Below are 21,380 nucleotides of genomic sequence, written 5' to 3' on the forward strand. Positions count from 1 at the left end.
AAGATTACTTTGAACTCTGTGTGTTGTAGTTCATGTGTGTAGCATAAAAACTATATCATCATTTATTGATTGAGAAGATACTGAAAAATATAATGGAAGGTATATTTACTATTTCTTGTTATCTATTTGCATGCATCGTGCATATACATGTTTTTCTTAAAATGGGCTTTTCTGCACATTAGTGTCCATTAAAGAAAGAACTATACCACAGTATAGACTATTACTATAAGCTAAAATATTAAAATTTATATGTAAGACATCTGAAAGAATAAAAGACTAAAACCGTATAGAAGACTGTTTTGAAGATACTTTAATTATTTGGCATTTACTTCCATTTTGTTCAAAATAAGTTTGACTTTCTCAGTGTAGAGATTTTTTTAAAAAGGAACATTAAATATAATTTGTATATCAAAATTTACCTTATTTTGGTATGCTGTATTTCAGAAGTCATTATATCTTTCTTAGTAAATGAGATAGCAGTAAGTTTCTCTCCAGAGTATTCATTCTTTTCTTTTGTTATTTTAGAGAATGTGATGTTGTACATTTAATGATTGGTGTACATTTGGCCATCATGAAAATTGCCCTCTAGTGGCCTACTTTCAAGGACTTAGTATTTTTCTCTACTAATTTTTACCTTACTTGTTGGTCTCTTTTTGTTTTGGACTATACAAAAGTACAGAGGATTCAATGGGCTTGTAACAAAGATGTGTTTTCTATATCATGTTGTTGAGCATCAAAGTGGTCTCACAGAAAGACATGGAAGGAAGCACAGATTTTGAAATAGACACGTGAGTTGGTGATCACATCATAAGGAATATAAATGGCGAATCACTGTATTGTACACCTGAAACTAGTATAATATTGTATGTCAACTATACTTTAATAAAAAATATACACTTAAGGATATATATGATTGAAATATAAGGCTGCTGTTAGCAAAGATCACTAGTAATGTGCTTATCAGGCTAACGTGTTGTCATTTTAATAGTATATACCACATTCTTACAAATCTTTTCTGAGCGCTTAACTATGCCATACCCATAAAATGGTTAGCATGTACTAATTCTTTTAAATCTTATAACATGACAGACAGATTCTATGTATTGCCTCCATTTTACAGTTTTCCATGAGGAAACAGGAACAGAGAGGTTGTTATTTGCCCAAGGTACACCAGGAAGCTAGGAAGAAGAGCCAGAATGCAACCTCAGATATCAGGTTCCAAGGCCTCTACTTTTGTAATCTGTTCTGTGTGGTAAATTTGTTGGGGATTCAGGGTCAAAAGTAGTGGTATTCAGCAAACATGGGTTTTGATGTATTGAATTCTTAATATTTACTCATTTATTCTAATGCTCTTGCTAATCAGTACAACACTCATACTCTCTCATGGTTGTTTTACATGAGGCAAGATGATACTTTAGCATTCCATGTGTGCACGTCTATAGAAACTGTGTCAATGTAGACTTCTGTTATTCATTGTCTTTAAAATAATGATACAGAAATTCAGTGACATCGTTTACAATACTCATTGGGAATATATATATCTCCCTCCCACATATGCATCCCTTATTTCTCAGGATAACATACATTGTAAGGAATTTTAATTCAAGCGCTAAACTTATTTTGTAGTAGAATGTATAATTTTGAGGTATTTTATTTACCGAGGTAATTTTAAATATGCACTTTTGACTTCAGAGGAACTATGACATACATAGTTCTTAGGCTCTTTTAATGTTTTATTATAACATATTTTATTAGGATAAGTGGTACTTTTAAAAATGTTTTTCTTTATCCTGTTCTTTAGTGACAAATATAAAAGGCATTTGTATGCATATTTATATTTTGTAATGGTGTCAAATCAGTATTATTAATTCATGCTTTCAAAGGAATCTTCAAAGGAATTTAACTATTATAATGTTTATTGTAAAAATGTGTCAAATTAAAAAAAAATAAGAAATTAACAGTTACTTAAAATTTACCATGCATTAAGTTCTGTTAAAATTGTGTTGCGATTATCAGTTTTAATGTCTGTGGCAGACTAGTGGTTTTCATGTCACTCAGCCTTCTTAGGACTTCTAATGTCTACATGGAACTCTATAAATCCTATAACTAATTTAGTCAGTTATCTATTGAACTTTCAGTTATTTATAATTTGTTTATGTGTCTTTGTACAAGAATCTACCCAGTATTTTCTGTTTTGAAGTAAAATTTTGCCCTCATACTATATATAATGTAAGTGCTGAACATTTTTTAGAAAATTCTCTGATTCTTATGTTCTGTGCCACATAGTACCTACACTATCAAGAAACGTTAATTTGATGTTTCTTTAATACCTATATTTCTAGGCAGTTTGCTTGGTGATGATGGGTCAATGAAGTCCTTATCCTCAAGTTGCTTACAGCCTTTAAACTGTAAAAATTTGACTTATTTTTTAAAAACATTTTCCTAGAAAGTATGAATCATATTTTAAAAAGCTGGACTCTTAATATTTAATTATTTCCCCTGGAAATTAATTCGATGAGGAAGAGTCTTCAATAAGATATCTAGATTTTGTTTGTTTGTTTGTTTTTGTTTTTATATTGGAGAAGGGGAACAGGACTTTATTTGGTAACAGTGTGTACTTCCAGGATCTTTTTTTCCCAAGTCAAGTTGTTGTCTTTTCAATTGTAGTTGTGGAGGGCGCAGCTCGGATCAGCTCCAGGTCCAGTTGCCGTTGTTAGTTGCAGGGGCACAGCCCACCATCCCTTGTGGGAGTTGAACCGGTCAGCCTTGTGGTTGAGAGCCCACTGGCCCATGTGAAAATCCAACCTGCAGCCTTTGGCATGAGGAGCATGGAGCTCCAACCGCCTGAGTCACCAGGCCGCCCCTAGATGTTTTTGAGAAAATTTAAACTATATTTTAGGATGTTTGTAAAGATAATGAGGACCATGACTTTTAGTTTAGGGAAGTAGGTAATATTTTATTTGGAGGCTTTTAGTTGTTTGTTTTATCGTGTGTGTGTGTGTGTGTGTGTGTGTGTGTGTGTGTATGTGTGTGTATTATACAAAAGAATATACTTTGTTCTCTGAAAATGGTGTTTATGCTTACCTAACATTAATAGAACTGATTCAATTCATTGCCAATACAAAATTTTGGAAAAATGCAATGGTTTGATTAAGTAGTCTGATCATGTGGGTTATTATTTATATTACATGAGTGACTGATTTTTTTTTAAAAGGACTATAATAGCACAAACTCAATTTTCTTTTACTTTATATTTTTTAAAGAAATAGATACATTTTATTCACTAAAAGGATAATATGAATTAAACTATATGTAGCAAAATCTATGTGGGAAAATTAAATTGGGGTATCAGGAGAACATTACCTCTCTATTTCCGTTAGATAAGCGTTTCCTTTCAACTCCTCTATCTTTAATGCAATGAAGGACTCCTCAGCCAGACTGCCTGAGTTTAAAACCAGGCTCTCCCCAATTTCTGGCTGGGTGACCTTGGCAAGTTATCTAACATTCTTTCCCTCTTTCTTCTTTTTCCCTTTCCTCTTGCTTCCCTCTTTATGCCCTTCTTCCTTTCTCTTCCTTCCTTTTGCAACAATTATGATTTTTTAAAATTTCATTTTGAAAAAGACTTAGAAAAGTTGTTAAAATAGTATTGAGGGTTTCTGTATATTTTCACCCAACTTCCCCAAATGTTAACATCTTATATAACCATTTGTACAATTATCAAATTAACAATTGTACAGTAGTATTAACTAAACTACAGGTATTATTCAAATCTTACCAGTTTTTCACCAATATCTTTTACCAGGATCTGAATACTGCATTTTGTTGTCATGTCTCCTCCAATCTATGTTAGTTTTACTTTTTTTTGGTCTTTTGTGGCCTTCACTATTTTAGAGAGTACTGCTCAGTTGTTTTGTAGACTGTCTCTCAATTTAGGTCTGATGTTTTCCATAATTAGATTGAAGTTACGCTTTTTTGACAATACCGCAAAATTGATGATGTGTTCTTCTCAGTGCATTATGTCAGAGGTTTGTGATGTTGATGTGTCTTATTACTGGTGACATTAACTTTGATCACATGTTAAGGAGGTGTCTGCCAGGTTTCTCCACCATAAAGTTGCTACTTTTTACTTTGTTACTGATAAATATCTTGGAACTACTTTAAAACTATGTAAATAACCCTTCTCCTCAAATGAGATACTTAACTTTTCTGAACCTCATTCTCTTCTTCTTTAAAATGTGTTGTAAGGATTTAGTGAAATTTCATGTAAAGTATTTAGCATAATTTCTATTACATACTAAATGTTCAATATAGTTATGTGCTGCTTAACGATGGGTATACATTCTGAGAAATGCATTCGTAGGTGATTTCATCATGTAAACATCATAGAGTGTACTTACACAGACCTAGATAGAAGAGCCCACTACGCGCCTAGGATATATCTATATGGCATAGCCTACTGTTCCTAGACTACAAATCTGTACAGCATGTTACTGTACAAAACAGCATGAGATTAAATCAAGCACAAGAGAAAATGATGCAATCAAGAGAAACAGTAAATGAGATATATGAGGCTGCTGCTAGAGTAACATGGCATACTGTTTTATAGCAGAGTGTTTTTAAATAAGTAGAGTACACTCTAAAATAATAAAAAATATACTATAGTAAAAACAAACCAGTAACATAGTCATCTATTATCATTATGAAGTATTATGTACTCTACATAATTGTATGTGCTATAGTTTTATATAACTGGCAGTGCAGTATGTTTGTTTACACCAGCATTACCACAAATGTGAATAATGCTTTGTGCTACGACATTATGATGGCTACAGCATCACTAGGCATTAGGTATTTTTCAGCTCCATGGTAATCCTGTGGGACCACCATTGTATGTGGCCTGTTGTTGACCAAAATGTCATTATGCGGCACATGACTGTAAATGTTAGCTATCATAATTATAGAGCATCTTTCTTGAATTGGAAGACACTAAAATACATCATCTGTATGTTGATCATTGTTAAGTTCAATTTAACTTACCTACTGTGTTCAGGGTTCCTAGTATTTTAAGATACAGTTTTAGGCTATCAGATTTTTGACTATTACTCCTAGTAAGAAATACATTTTGCCACCTAATATACACACATGTATATACTGTTTCATGAAAAGTAAATATACTTTGTACATGTGATTTGCTCTATTTTTAGTCTACTCTCTTTTATTTATAAAGAAAAATGTTTGTCATAACTCACTGAAGTGATTTCATAAGTCACTAATAGAGTGCAACCAGCATTTGAAAAATCACAGATAGGTTAGCATGGACATACCTGTAGTAAGAGGTGTGCTATGGGGCAAAATTCAGACTTTGGTGTTAGACAAATGTGGGTTTTGCATCCGGGCCCCACCACTGTGTGACCATGAGTAAGTTATTTGGGCTTTTCTCACTTAGGTTTCCTCTTCAGTTCCCGATTTCTGTGAGGACTAAATGAGAACAATTGTTATGGGCCCAATACAGTGCTTGTCATGTAAATACTCAGTAAATAGTCATTCTGTTTTCTGCAGGGCAAAAAAAAAAAAAAAAAAAAAAAAAAACACTATTCAGAAAGGAGGTAGCTTTTGAACAAGGCTTTGAAGAATGAGTGAGAAAAATAGTTGAGTAAATATTTCATACCACCATATTTAAAAACTAAATGAAATGGACAGTTTTACAGGAAAGTAGAAATGATCAAAACTGGTTCAAGAAGAAGAGAGAAAAAGAACAGACCAATAATCATAAAATTAGTTGGAATAAAAAGTCTAGAATCCACAAGTTATATCAAACTTTTAAGCAACAAATAATGCCCATCTTAAACTGTTTCAGTGTGTAGAAGAAAATGTGGAGTTATAGAGTTTATTTCGCAAGACTAGTATACTTTGCTATCAAAACTAAGGAGAGCACACCCAAAAAGGAGATTTGTAGGTCAGTCTTAGAAAAATAATTTTATAAAATTCAATATATATGATTAAAAAAATCTTAGGAAGTGAGGACTAAAAAGTACTATTTTGAATAAGAAAGGGACTGTACCAGAAATCTTCAACAAAGATGATCCATAATGGAGAACTGAAGAAGTATTAAACCAATTGCAATAAGTACAGACCAGAACAAGGATGCTGTCACCACTACTATTTAACATTGTCCTGGAGGTCCTAGAAATAAGTATAAAGATTAGAAAAGAAAAGATACACCTGAAAGAACCAAGTGAATCAACTAACTTATCAGTTAGTGAATCAACTAACTTATCAGTTATAGTAAGACTGGTTAGTAAGCAAAATGTGCATAAGATCACCATAAAATTAGTAACTATTCATATACCACTAGTAATTCTCTTCAAAATGGAAAGGAAAAACTTAGTTAAAGACTAAAGCTAACAAAAGCATGTAAGAACTTTATGGTGAAATATTTTACAGATGGAATTCAAAAAAGAGTTGAGGAAGTGGATAAAGAATCTCAATACCGTGAAGATGTCCCTTTATACTTTATAGCCCATACTACCAGTTCATCTGTTAATTCGATACAATTCTAACTGATTTTTCATGCAATAACCGAGGCAAGTTTTCAAAAAAACAAAAGTATTTTCCCTATCATCAAAAACGTTAACTTTATTTTTTTTTATTTTTTTTTACAGGACTTTATTGGGGAACAGTGTGTACTTCCAGGACTTTTTTCCAAGTCAAGTTGTTGTCCTTTCAGTCTTAGTAGTGGAGGGTGCTGTTCAGCTTCACGTTGTCCTTTCAGTCTTAGTTGGGGTGGGGCGCAGCTCAGCTCCAGGTCCAGTTGCCTTGCTAGTTGCAGAGGGCTCAGCCCACCATCCCTTGCGGGAGTGGCAACCTTGTGGTTGAGAGGACCTGCTCCAACCAACTGAGCCATCCGGGAGCTCAGCGGCAGCTCAGCTCAAGGTGCCGTGTTCAATTTTAGTTGCAGGGGGCGCTGCCCACCATCCCTTGCAGGACGTGAGGAATTGAACTGGCAGCCTTGTGGTTGAGGACCCACTGGCCCATGTGGGAATCGAACTGGCAGCCTTTGGAGTTAGGAGCATGGAGCTCCAACCGCCTGAGCCACCGGGCCGGCCGAAAAACATTAACATTTTTAATGATTAAAATTATGGTATTGGTACAGGGAAAGGATTATCACAAATAGATCAAACATTAAAAAGTTCAGAAACATGTGAATCTAGTAAATGATCAAAGTAGTTTTCCAGATCAGCAGGAGAAGACCTAGGAAAATATTTGATGACCTCCAAATATAGCCTTAAAAATGAGTTTTTGATGACAAGTTGAGATGGGATCTATCTCAGGAGAAGATTATCCTTATCTGAATTCATGCTGTTGATGTCTAAAGCCAGTAGGCGGTTAACTCATTTACATAATAAATATTGCTGTGGAGATGAGACTACTGGAGCTCCTTGTAATCATCAAATCCTCTCTCCATGGGCTAAGCTATATGGAAAGCCAAAAAATCAGAAGAAAGCTTAACATGGGGTTAGAGCAGGGGAGGTAAATAAATTTGTACTTAATGGCATCAAATAAGAGCCGTATCATCACAGAGTAGGGATGTTGTTATTAACAAAGCCCAAACTACTCAAAATTTGCATATTGAGGCTCCCCATCCCTGGACAGTGGTTGGATGGACATTGACAATAATTACCTTTGTGATTGCTTTCTCTGAGCTTCTTTTGCTCATCAGAAACCCTTAGGATTGGTGATATATAGGCAGAAGATAATGGAGCTACACTTTGAAACTTATATTGGAAAGAGGGTGTGACAGATTTAAGGCAGTTTCTGGAGGTAGAATGTATAGAACTTGGTGACCAGGTGAATATAGTCTGAGATAGGAGGAATTAAAGTGTGCTAAGATTTTTACTTCTGCTAGATAGAGGACTGTTGGACAGGAAGTGCTTCATTTAGATGTAATCACATGAACAGGAGCACAAAGGTGGGAAGGTATATTTAGGAAGTCACCATTAGTCCATGTCATTCATGAAAGAATCTGACTAATATCACTTGATGGGCAGTTGGAATCTAAAAGGCCTTGAAAATGTTGGACTACAGTGATAATCTAATGCTTTCTGTGCAAGAATTGGTATGATCACACCTATGCTTTGAGAGTGACAGTTAAATAGTATTTGGACTTCATGTTTAGTGTTGCTATGGTAAACTTCAGTTTTTGTCAATAATTGATTAATTGAATTTTTCTGCTTTCAACCAGGTGATTTGGTATTATGTAAGTAGTTCAATTATTTCTTAATTCTTTTTTTTTAACGTTCTGGAAAGCAAGAGAGAACCTCAGAAATATTCTGTATAGAATCCCCCACAGAAATATTCTAGTATTCTTTATTTTTCAGAAAATTTATCTGATGGGACAATTGATCCTTCTGGTAATGTCAGATAACCTCAGTGATTGTTCTGTAGAGCTTAAAGTAAATTGAATTACTTGATTAGAATTAGGTAATTGGAAAGAAATTTTAAAAGTATAGAAATACATAAAATCTTGACATATCATTAAATTAAATTTTTAAAAGCACTCTCTTAAGTCCATTTGAAATATTACCAAGTGGTTTATTCTTTCAATACTAGAATCACAGTTACCACACTTAATCTGTTTGGTGAAGACATTATAAACTAATTTAAAAATGAATTTCCTGCACTAAAATTTACACTAAAATGTTTCCAGTATTTGAATGCTTATTTCTTAGCAAACCAAAAAGGGATAAAAACTTAAGGAAAGAAACTGACAGTTTCAGATTTCCATATTCTGGACTTTCTTTTTGTGTCTTACAAAAAGTGTGTCAGTCCTTGGGACAGCTGTTGTGTGTGGGGCAATATGGTTGTAGGAATTTCCTTTCCTTTTCTGCTATAGCTACTGGAAATCTCCTTTTTACCTTTTTTTTTCTTTCTTTGAGCTTAATTCTGCTCTTGGCCTCTGAATGCTTCCTTTTTTCTCTTTTTCTCTCTCTCTCCCTGCCTCCCTCCCTTCTTTTCTTTCCTTCCTTCTTCTTTTCTTCCTTCGTTCCTTCCTCCCTTCCTCGTTTCCTTCCTTCCCCTCCCTCCCTTTCTTCCTTCCTTTTTGGAGAAAGCCTTCCAAAATAATTATATTTAGCCCAATGGAGTATAAACCAGAGATGGTGTTTCATTTATGACATTAAAAAATAGTAACAGACATCTTAATTTATATATTTATAATTTTTTTCATTTTTTTAAATGAGGTATAATTGACATATAACACATAGCATAATGGTTAGATATTTATATAATTTAAGAAGTGATCCCCCTGACTAGTATTATTGACTATACAGTGGTACCTCGGTTTTCTAACTTAATCCGTTCCAGAGGACCGTTCGAGTTCTGAAACGTTTGAAAACCGAGGCACGGTTTCCCCATAGAAAGTAATGCAAAATAGATTAATCCATTCCAGACCTTTAAAAATCAATCCCTGAAACTGCAAATTTAGCATGAATTTTATTATCTAATGATACCATAGATCCATAAAATTTACGGCATTCGTAAACTGAAATGTTCGTCAATGGAGACGAAAACCAAGGGACTACTGTTCCTATGCTTTACTTTACATCCCCATGACAGTTTTGTAGCTACCAATTTGTACTTCTTAATCCCTTCACCTTTTTCACTGGTCCCACAATGCCCCTCCCATTTATCATCCTGATAAATCTAGTACCCATCTGACACCATACATAATTACAATATTATTCACTATATTCCTTATGCTATACCCTACATCCCACTGACTACTTTGTAACAACCAATTTGTACTTCTTAATCCCTTCTCCTTTTTCACCCATACCTCCCAATCCCCCTCCCATCTGACAACCATTAAAATGTTCTCTGTATCTATGAGTTTATTTTGTCCTTTAGGTTCCAACTATAAGTGAAATCACATTGCATCTATCTTTTTCAGTCTAACATACTCCACTCAGCACAATACCCTCCAGGTCCATCCATGCTGTCACATATGGCAAGAACCCATTCCTATCCATGGCCAAGCAATATTCCATTGTATACGAGTATATATATGATCACATGTTAAGGAGATAACTTCTCTTTACCCATTCATCCATTGATGAACACCCAGACTGCTTCCACATCTAGGTCATTGTAAACAATGCTGCAATGAATGCATGGATGCACATGTCCCCTGAAAGTGGCATTTTGGGTTTCTTTGGATTAAAACCCAGAAATGGGATTACTGGGTCTTTCTTTGTCTCTTCTTATAACATTTTTATGGTTGACAGCTTTTTTATAGTTTCTGTTCTTTCTTATGCTTGCTATCTCTGTGTTGAAGTTCTCACTAAGTTCCTTTAACATCCTTATAACCAGTGTTTTGAACTCTGTATGTGGTAGGTAGCATTTGTTTTAAAGTCCATTTTGTCTGGTAGAAGTATTGCTACTACAGCTTTTTTGTTTGTTTGTTTCCATTTTCATGAAATATCTTTTTCCATCCCTTTAGTTTCAGTCTGTGTGTCTTTCAGTCTGAAGTGAGTCTCTTGTAGGCAGCATATGTAAGAGTTTTGTTTTCTTATCCATTCAGCCACTCTATGATACTTGATTGGAGCATTTAATACATTTACATTTAAAGTAATTAATTGTTGATAGATATATGCAGTTACTGCCATTTTATTATTCATATTTTTTATTTTATTTTTTTGTCTTAAAAAAGTCCTAACTTTCTTTTTAATACTGGTTTGGTGGTGATTAACTCCTTTAGCTTTTTTTTTTTTTTTTTTTGTCTGTGAAGCTCTTTATTTGTCCTTCGATTTTAAATGATAGCCTTGCTGGGTAGACCACTCTTAGTTAGGTCCTGGTTTTCATCACTTTTAATATTTCGTGCCAATCCCCTCTAGCCTGCAAAGTTTCTGTTGAGAAACACCTGACAATCTTATGGGAGCTCCCTTTTAGGTAACTAGTTGCCTTTCTCTTGCCAGTTTTAGGATTCTCTGTCTTTAACCTTTGGCATTTTGATTATAATGTGTCTTGATATGGGACTGTTTTGGTTCATTTTGTTTGGAACTGTTCGCACTTCCTGTACTTGTGTCTATTTCCTTCACCAGTTTAGGAAAGTTTGCAGTCATTATTTCTTCAAATAGGTTCTTAATCCCTTGCTGTATCTCCTCTCCTTCTAGTACCCCTATGATGTGAATGTTGTTAACGCTTGATGTTGTCCCAGAGGTCTCTTAGACTATCCTCCATTTTTAAAATTCTTTTTTCTTTTTGCTGTTCCAATGGGGTGTGTTTTGCTACCTGTCCACTTTGATCTGATCCTCTGCTTTATCTAGTCTGCTGTTGAATACTTGTAGTGGACTCTTCTTTTCAGTTACTGTATTCACTTTTGACAGCTTTTTTATGGTTTCTGTTCTTTCTTATGCTTGCTATCTCTGTGTTGAAGTTCTCACTAAGTTCCTTTAACATCCTTATAACCAGTGTTTTGAACTCTGTATGTGGTAGGTTGCTTGCCTCCATTTTGTTTAGTTCTTTTTCTGGAGTTTTCTCCAGTCCTTTCATTTCGGATGTATTTCTTTGTTTCCTCATTTTGGCTGCCTCTCTGTGTTTGTTTCTATGTGTTGGGTAGATCTGCTACATCTCACAGTCTTGGCCAAGTGGTCTAATGTAGTAGGTGCCCTGTGGGCCCCCGTGACACAATCTTCCTGGTTACCTGTACTGGGTGCTCCAGGAGTGTTCCTTGTGTGGGTTGTGTGTGCCTGCCTGTTATAGTTGAGCCTTATTGCTGTTGGCACATCAGTAGGTGGGATTGACTTTCAGGCTGACTGACTGGCTGTCGGGTTTGGCCATGTCCACAGCTTATGGGCTGCTGTGTGTGGGGCTTACCCCATAGAGCAAGATTAGCCCCAGCAGGCTCTGGTACCTGTTGAGACTGCCCTTCATGTGTGCTGCTTGTGGGACTACTTGGGTGATGCTCTGCTGTGGTTTGAAGACAACCTCCAAGTATGTTGGTTCTGGGGCCTCTTGTGAGGGGCTCTGGTGCAGGCCCAGATCACCCATTGCCTGTGACCAGCCAGGCACTACCTGGTGGGAGCTATAAAGCGTTCCACAGTTGTTGTCTGTGCTACAACTGGAGGTGTGTGGGAGACGCCACACTGTGAACCAAGGATGGCTTGCACATAGCTCCACAAAAAGCCGGGACATCCTGAGGCCTGTTGCCATCTGCCAGTTCCCGTAAGGTTCAGCTGCTTATAAAGCCTTGTGTGGTACATGAGTTGGGTGAGGCGGGGTCTCAGGTAGTCACCTGGGTGGGATGAGTTGTGTTCACCAGGTTAATGTACATTGTGGTTTGGTGCCAGTGCTGAGCCTGGAGCTACTCAGCAAAAGTCTCAGAGCACACCAAGCTAGCCACTGCCCATCTGGGGCCTATGGACCTTTGATAGTTGTCGAAGAAATAGTGTGGGTGGGGCTGGCTGTTTGCTGAAAAAGTGCTTCTGGAGTTGGGAGAGGGGTGGGGCAGGGACCCAGGGAGTCACCAGGGTGGAGCGAGTGGAACTTACCATAGCAATTCAGATTCAAATTTGGCCATGGGCTTGGGGGGAGGGCTCAACATAGGAATGATGGTACCCGACCGCCAGCCACATGGAAGAGCGACCCCACACAGGGAAAAATGCAACTGTCTCTCGAGTCCTCACTCTGAAGCCACACAACTCAATTTCGCCCTGTATGTCTCCAAGGCCCACTGAGTCACTGTCCTCCTGCTGGAGCCTAGGGTCAGTGAGCAAGTGAGTCTGTGCATGGGCCCTTTAAGAGGACGTCTGGGTTTCCCACAGTCTTCCACCCAACAGTCAGAATCCCTACTGTTTTTCACAGCCAGGTGTTGTGGGGACTTCTCTTCCCAGCACCAGTACTCACAGCTGGGGAGGTGGGTGTGGGGTTGGGGTCCCTCGTTCCTCTGGGTGCAACCTCCATGACTGAGATACCCGTCCTGACACTCAACCACCACACAGAGGTTTGATGCTGGTTTGTCTGGGTCTCCACCTCTCCTACCAGTCTTGACATGGCTTCTTCTTTATGTCGTTAGTTATAAAACATCTATTCAGCTAGACTTAAGATAGTTCTCCAGGTTGATTATTCTATAATGTAGTTGTAATTTAAATGTGGTCATGGGAGGATGCAAGCAGAATGTTTATCCACTCTGCCATCTTGGATCTTTCCAAAATTTTTCTGGTTTCTTGAATAGACATTTATTGCTATGAATTTCCTTCTTAGAACTGCTTTTGTTCCATCCCATAAGTTTTGGTATGTTGCGTTTCCATTTTCTTTTGTGTCAAGGTTTTTTTGGGTTTTGTTTTTAAATTTCTCTTGATTTTTTTCATTGACCCATTGGTTGTTCGATAGGCTTTTTTCTTTTGGCCAGGATCAGGTGAGGCAATGGTCTGACAGTGGTGAGATGAGACAGAAAGGAAGGTATTAATGACTAGAGCCATGATCGCATTCCATCTGGTCCTCAGTGTATCAGTTCCCAATTCCTGTGATAAAATACTCAGAGTATTTTTCTTCTGAAACATAGGTAGATCTTACTTAAATCTTTTATATTCCCTGCAATTCACCAGCAGCACAGATTGCTGTAAAAAACTATGTTGGTGTTTGGTAGCAGTATGAAGGACAGTAAGCAGGTTAATTTCTTTAGCTGGAGTAGGAGAAAAAGGGTACTGCCAGGAAGCCAACCTTGAACCTTGAACTGAGATTAAGTTAGAAGAAAGCCTCTAGAGATCATTCCCCTCCCCATCTCCATTACCCTTTTCATCCTGTCATTTGCTTTCCTTGCCGAAACCCTTGTTCCTGGTTATGGTGACTTAGAATAGGGTTTATAATGTGGCAGGAAGAGGAGCTAAAGAATGGCAAGAGTCTCTAATGTGTTACCAGAGAGATGTTTTCTTGGTCACAGTTTTTTCCCCCAAAATGTAGTAGTTAGAGTCAATAATATTATTTTTGTTTTTAAAGAATAAAATGGGAATTCGTGAAGAATAATTTATGTTTATGAATTAAATAAAAGTTTTAAAAATTTACAATGCTATTTAGTTATTCACATGTATGTAACAGTTTAAATGGTGGTTTATTTTGTATTGGGTCACTAGTTAAGAGTTCCTGTTTTTATCAGTAATTATTTAATGACTATTAAATTTTACTCTAGGTTGTGTTACCTCATAGGAAAGTTTTAACTTATTTGTTGTCTCCTACCCTGACCCTTTTCACCCACCCCCCTTACCTGTTCTTTGTACTCTTTAGTAACTAGTCTATATCAAGCATCACAGTTTTAGAAGCTTGCAGAGTCAATGAAGTGTGTGCTTCATGTTTCAGAGATGTATGAGTCCTCCGATAACCTTGATTAGCAATAAAAAATAGTCAAAAATAAGGTTCTTTTTACCTTACAGAGTGTATGATTCTCTGATTTTACATGATTTTTCCATAGATGGCAATATGATTGTTCATTTTATTTGTAGACTTTTAAAAAACTAATATTCCAGGTATTGTACTTATTTTCTTAAATCATTTGACTGTAAGTCCCTACATTGCCCTCTCTTTAGTACTTTCAGTGTACATTTCCTACAAACAAAAATGTTCCATTTAACATCACTAAAATTAGGAAATTAACATTGATATATTATTAACATCTAATCTTTAGATCTCATTCAAGTATTTGAATGAGATAGCCTTTCCATTAGATTCATTGTTTTTTACAATTCCCTTCTATGTGTTGAAATTTCTAACCTGATTATATGCCCACTTTTTCTGCTAGATTCTTAACATGTTAAGGGTAGTTATTTTAAGGTTACTGTCTGATAATTTAAACATTTGGATCTGGTTCTTTGATTAAACAATCTCTTGACAATGGATTTTTTTCCTTGCCATTTTGTATGTCTCATAATTTTTTTAAATGAATTCTGGGCATTGTTTGAACAAGAACAGTAGAGAATGTGGTAAATAGTATTTGTCACTGAAAATTGTCCTTTTTCTGTCAGGTCGTTAGGGAGTGGGGTGGGGGTTAATTCAATTTATTCAATAGTTGAACTGGGATTGGGGTTTGTCGTAGCTATAGTTACCTTCAGTTCAGCACACACTTCAAAATCCTTCTGCTGCCTTGTGCATAATGTAGAACCTAGAGTGCCAGAGGGGTTTTTCTCGATATTCCTACTGCACCCTCAATCCTGTATGCCTGTGCCACAGAAGGGCTCTCTCTTCATGCTCCTACTTCTCCTCCAGGAAAAGGTGGCCTTTACTTTTAACTCCATGTGAGGCTTGCGGTAAGGATGGGGGTGGCGGGGGCACTCCTTGATATTCCTGGTTTAGCCAAAATCTTACACAGGCCCTGTAGGCCTGGGGCTTTCTTAATGGTCCTCTCACTTTTCCCTGTGGCAGGCAAACTTTGCCTTGTATAGATGGGGATTTGAGGTTGGGAGCAAGTTTCTTGCCCTTCCTCCTGATAGATCTCTTCTGTGTGTCATGTCAGGACCATGGGCCTACCCTATTCCGCCCAGTGGAGATGCTTTGGCTTCTACCCTTCCCTGGTAATAATGTATTTTTGCCTGAGACTGGGATGGTGGGGCGAGGCCCGAGAGAGGAGGAGGGGGAAAATGGAGCAGCGCTGTCCCTTCCACCATCAGTTGCATATGCCTTTTCCTTCGAAGGGGTGTCAGGGTTTGCTTTTACAAGAGAAGTTTCCAGGAAGTAAGTGGGGTTTTGGTCTCTGTACCCTTAGCAGGGGCTCTCTTGGGTCCCTTGACTGCCCTGCCCCTAATTTTTCTTGAGAGCAACCACTGAGATCTGTGGAGAAATGTTGGTGAGTGAGTGTGGACTCTTGTTTGTATCTGGGGTGCCCAGGGATTCTACACTCAATACTCTTCCACACTTGGCCTTTAATTATTTAACATTTCAGTTGTTTTCTTACCTACTTTTATGGCACCTACTTCTTCCTCCAATACTCAGTTTTTTCTCTCTCATTAGAGGGGCTTGTCACCTTTTGGAGCTCAGTACATCTGATTGAACGACCTCAGCTTTCTGACATGCTGTTCTTTCTCATTTTTAGGGTGGAAGCAAAATTCGCTTACAACTACAGAGTTTATTCTAATTTTTTCTTGTTCTGTAGTTGCAACCACCTTCTCTAACAGTGAGAAACCTGGCTCACATTATTCTTAATATGTAGACTAATTTGATCAGTTCCCTCTATTAATAACCAATCTGCCATCACTGCCACCATCCTCTACCTCTCACGGGTAGCATCTTATCCCACTCGGGCTGTAATACCCTGTACCAGGCCACTTCCATGTCTGGATGTCATTCTCATTTTACTCGGGCTCTGACCCCCCCATGCATGCCCCACCCTTGGCTCCTCTCCTTTTCCTACTCGGCCCCAGCACCCTGTTCTAGGCTCTTCTCCTGTGTGGATGCTCTTGTGGCTGCTTGGACTTTGACTTCCCACTCTGGGCCACCCCATGTGGAATCCATTCTCACTCAGCCTGGGCTCCAACACTCACTCCAGGCCACCCTCCTACACAGGTATCTACTTCTTGCTGGCCCACCTAATGGCTGTGGACTGATTTGTTCAAGAAGGGAAGGAAGGGAAACAGGAAGGCTCATATACTTCTATATGAAAAAACTGAGTTCCTGAGTTAGTAACCATCCTTTAGTATAAATAACTAATAAATATATTTTAAGTATTGTATTTTGTCTTTAACAGGTTATGAAGTTCATGGAATGGAAAAAATACCAGAAGAAGGACCAGCACTTATAATTTTTTATCATGGAGCTATTCCTATAGATTTTTACTACTTCATGGCTAAAATTTTTATCCATAAAGGCAGAACTTGCCGAGTAGTAGCTGATCACTTTGTCTTTAAAATTCCAGGTAAACTTTCACTGTAGATATGATATAAAAATATTTAATTAACACAATCAAATTATGTGGTAATCTATATCTTTTGCTCTCTGGTATCATTTAGAAAAGCTTTTTGCCTTTTTTTTCCCCCCTTCTTCCGCCTCCCCCTGCTCCACCACTTCTGTTCAAGCCGTTGTTTCTCAGTCTAGTTGTGTAGGACACAGCTCCCTGGCCCATGCTGGTATGATGAGCCTTGCACTTTGCACCTCCGCCCCAACCCCACCCCCGCCCCTGCCCCACCCCCTCCCCACCCCACCCCCGCTAAGGCAGTTGGTCACCAGTCCTTGGTCGGCCACTCACAGCAACTCATGGCAGCTGTCACCAGCTACAGGCTACTCATGCCAACCTCCGGCTGCTCATGGCCGGCCAGCTCCAGGGAGAGCCGTTGTTCACAATCTTAGCTGTAGAGGGTGCAGCTGACTGGCCCATGTGGGAATTGAACCAGCGACCTCGGTGTTAGGAACAGGTCGCTCTAACCACCTGAGCCGCTCGGCTGGCCTGCTTTTTGCCTTTTTATGTAACACACTTGGAACTCCAATTTGGGAGCATGTAATTATCCTGTATAGGTTATATATCTAAATAGAAAAGCATTATGGCCCAAATGTTACCTAATTTCTTTCTTTATTAACAGGTATTTAGTCATTACTTTTCAAAGTTGAATCCTGAACTTTTACTTTAAAAAAAAAATAAATTATAACTTTTGCCGAACAATTGATTTATATTTTGGTATAAAATGTCTCTTATACTTGATTTGCCTGGTAGACTTATAACTCTTAATCTTTTTAATCTGTTTATAAAGGCTGTGTACCTTTTAAAAAAGATTAATTAGCCAAATCGTTTCAAACATAGAGTTTAAAAAAAATAATTTTAAAATAAACTTATTGAGATTAAATCTTATTTTCTTCTGTCACTAAGTCAACAGAAACAATCCAAAAAGTTTACGGTTTGTTCCCTGGAATAATAAAAACAAAAGCCACTCAACCAGACAGACAAACCCCAAGCAGTGAATTAAATAACAGTCTTGTCCGTGCCTTTCTTCATAGACATGGTTAATGTTTTGGATATCCTAATGTCATTAAAACTTCATTTGTACTTTGGGTACAAACTAAATTGGCTATAAAAGGTTTTTCTTTAAAAAGTAATATGATCACTTTATAATAAAGTTGGAAACTAGAGAAAAAAAGTCATTATAACTTTACCGCCTTAACCTAACCTTTTAATTTGCATATGTTCACATATTATACAAACCATTTTCATCTTTTTAAAAAAATTAATGTTAGCACTAATATTTTACCACGTTTTATGAAGAATAGTTTTTTTTTTAGTAAACAATAGTTTTAGTGTATGAGTAAAATATTTACTTACCTAGTTTTCTCTTATGGAACATAAGAGAAATGGTTGCTTCCATTTTTCTTTTTATATATAATAGAATATGAATATTTAGCATGTGGCTTTTTAAAAAAATGTTTCCCCTTTATGATATTTATGATCTTATAGTTTAGGAAACCTCCCCTGTTCATTCATTGACTATGAGAATGCATCTAGTTAAGTCAGGGAGCTTTTAATGTAATGTAGGATGAAAATTATTTCAATCCTACTAATAGTTATAATCTTGCTTCAGATCCTTAAACCTATGAGAAGTTTGGTTAGTCTGCACAGTTTTCACTATCCATTTCCATATTTTCCAGTATCAAGGAATAATGTATACTAACATCAGTCCTCTAAAGTTCCTGTTTAGGATTTGGTTAAAATATTTAATTACTTGGTAGGATTGTTTTTTTTCATCCGCAAATAATTGTAATTTGAAAAACTGTATAGTATTAAGACCTGGAATTGGCTGCTCCTGAATCACTCACTTTATTAAAAACTCTTAATAATTTTGCCATTATTATTGATTTAAAAGATTTAATTGTGGAGTTAGCATCATCGAACTTTTAATTTCAGTAGATTTGATTATGGCTTGCAAATTTGATAGGGCTAAGCATAGTCAGATTCATATTCTCTTGAGTGATTCTCTTTCTTATAGGGTTCATATGCTGATGGGATATCATTTCTGATTGCTCTAATAAATACTGTAGACAATGTTCAGCCATGAGATTCAGTGGAAGGAATTTTGGTCTAGATATACCTGGACTGGAATCTCTTCCCTGCCGTTTGCTAAGTGTGTGACTTTGAGCAAGCTACTTACTCTCTGAGCTAACTTTTCCTCATCTGTAAAATGAGGATAAGAGTTCCTTTTTTCCAAGGTTTTTTTAAGTTTTAATTAAGAGTTTAAACATGTAAAGTAACCAGAGTAGTAGGTGATCACTATGGAGGTAATCAATAGTAGGTGATCAATAAGACATAGCTGTTACTTTACCAGCAATTTTAATCTTATGTTAACCTTAAGAATTCTTGTTGATTGTAAAGTAAAAAAGAATTTACTGATTAAGTATGGAGAGAAAATTATGTAGGTTGTGAAGATACTTGCTTTTGAAGAATTGGACAAGAAGTACTTAAGATATGTTCATACTAATGTTTCTTACAGGGTTTAGTTTATTACTTGATGTATTTTGTGCTCTACATGGACCAAGAGAAAAATGTGTTGAAATTCTGAGGAGTGGTCACTTGTTAGCTATTTCACCAGGTGGAGTTCGAGAAGCCCTAATTAGTGATGAAACCTACAACATCATATGGGGTAATCGTAAAGGCTTCGCTCAGGTTGCAATTGATGCAAAAGTGGTAAGTTGTATAAAACTAAAGTAAAAGTTAGGTTGAATTTATAATAAATGTTTAAATAGTGAGCCAAAGTATATAAGAATTTAGATACTGTCATTGCAGTACTTTAAAAATTAGTGTACATAACTCTTAAAAAGTGTACATAACAATAGAGAAAATACCTTGTGGATGAGAAGCCATCTAAAAAAAATCAGTCTGGAAATTTGGCAAATATCCAGCAAAATTTAATTCTACATTTCAAAATCCAGCTTCTTTTAATCAGATTTGTAAAATTCTTTGTATTCCTTCAGTTATACTTTTTAAAATAAGTAATAGTCAGTCTACTTCTATGTATTTTAATCCTTTTGTATGATTGAGTTGGCCTATTTTAATGATGGTTGTTGGTTGGTTTCATTGCAATTCTTTTATCTGTGACCAATTTATATAACAATAGGACTCAAATAATATATGACTCCTATAATTTTTCATCAGCAAATGTGATCAGCTATCTAATAGTATGAATTAAGATGAGAAATAGATATGGGCATAATTTAGATCTTTATAAAAGGCTTTACAAGTGAATTTGCCAATAAAATTAAATGTTCCTTTGGGATTCACTCTAATTATTGTACTTAGTAGACTGAAGAACATGAATGCCATTTTATCCTTTTCTTTGGCTTTGGAAAGTATTTCTCAGCTTTTTGGCTTCCATATTGTACTTTATCCTATGAAACACTTATGTATTACTTATGGAATGTTTCTTCTTTCTTTTCTTTTTGTTTGCATTTTAGGTTGTCTATCAGGAAAAGAAACCGTAGTACCTTTGACAAGGTGGTTTTCTTTTCTAGGCCAATTAGAGACAGCTGCCAGTGCTTTGACATTTCAATTTTTTTGTGTACTCACTGCTGCTACATAAAGAGACCAGTCTTTACCCTTAGCTTGCCTGTTCATTTTGCAAATAAGACTGATGATTAAAAAGGAAAAGATTATGGATGTTTCACTCTAATCCAAGACCAGTATTTGAAGAAGAATGGAAATTTTCTCTTAATTTTTTAATTGCAGTTATAATAAAATAAAATGCATTGAGCTCTATTCTCTCCTGTATGTATATGTAACTCCTAGAAGTAAGTTATTGCTGTAGTACTTTAATACTGTTGTCCTAGTGTAAGAGTTAAGTTACTTGCCCAAATGCTTAATAATAGACAACATAAAAATTTAAACACTACTGTCCTACAGTGAATTATAAACTCTGGGGACAGGGCAATCTCTTTGTATTCTGATTCCTTAGTACAATGACTAGCACTTAGTAGGCTATTTGTATTTGTTGAATTAGATTGATTTTTTTTTTAACACAATGTTAAACACTACTAGAAAGGAGCCTTTTGAATTTAATTTTATGTTACTAGTATTAGTGATATAGAAAATTAATTTGTGCACATTTTATTTTCCAAAAAGTCTTAAGTACTGATACAGAAAACAAAACCTTGGACTATATTAATAATATGGAATAAAAAAGCGTATATACACAATTGTTCAAAAATTAAGGATAATCAATGTAATGTATATTAAAGCAATGATAAAAGCTAAAATCTAATCAAAGATAGTTCAATTTTTAAAAATATTTTGAAAGAATTATTTCTTTTAAGGTTTAAGATAAAAATGACAAATATAGATTTGGAATTACATAGATTGATCATGGGATTATAATTCCTCATCCTTAAATTTACAGTTTTAAGGAACATTGCCTGGAAGAAGG

General features: G+C 36.2%; 1 protein-coding gene across 5 annotated transcripts in view; it reads left to right on the forward strand.

Annotated features, from left to right (window-relative positions):
* TMEM68 (transmembrane protein 68) overlaps nucleotides 1–21,380 on the forward strand; it is a 45,545-nt gene that overhangs the window by 7,955 nt on the left and 16,210 nt on the right. For all 5 annotated transcript variants that reach the window (XM_033126363.1, XM_033126364.1, XM_033126365.1 and 2 more), the window contains 2 exons: nucleotides 16,730–16,897; nucleotides 19,455–19,648. In XM_033126363.1, coding sequence (XP_032982254.1) covers nucleotides 16,730–16,897; nucleotides 19,455–19,648 — 362 coding nt within the window. The remainder of the gene's footprint in view (nucleotides 1–16,729; nucleotides 16,898–19,454; nucleotides 19,649–21,380) is intronic.

The sequence above is a fragment of the Rhinolophus ferrumequinum genome, chromosome 14 (genome assembly GCF_004115265.2).
Source record: "Rhinolophus ferrumequinum isolate MPI-CBG mRhiFer1 chromosome 14, mRhiFer1_v1.p, whole genome shotgun sequence".
Classification (NCBI taxonomy): Eukaryota; Metazoa; Chordata; class Mammalia; order Chiroptera; family Rhinolophidae; genus Rhinolophus; species Rhinolophus ferrumequinum.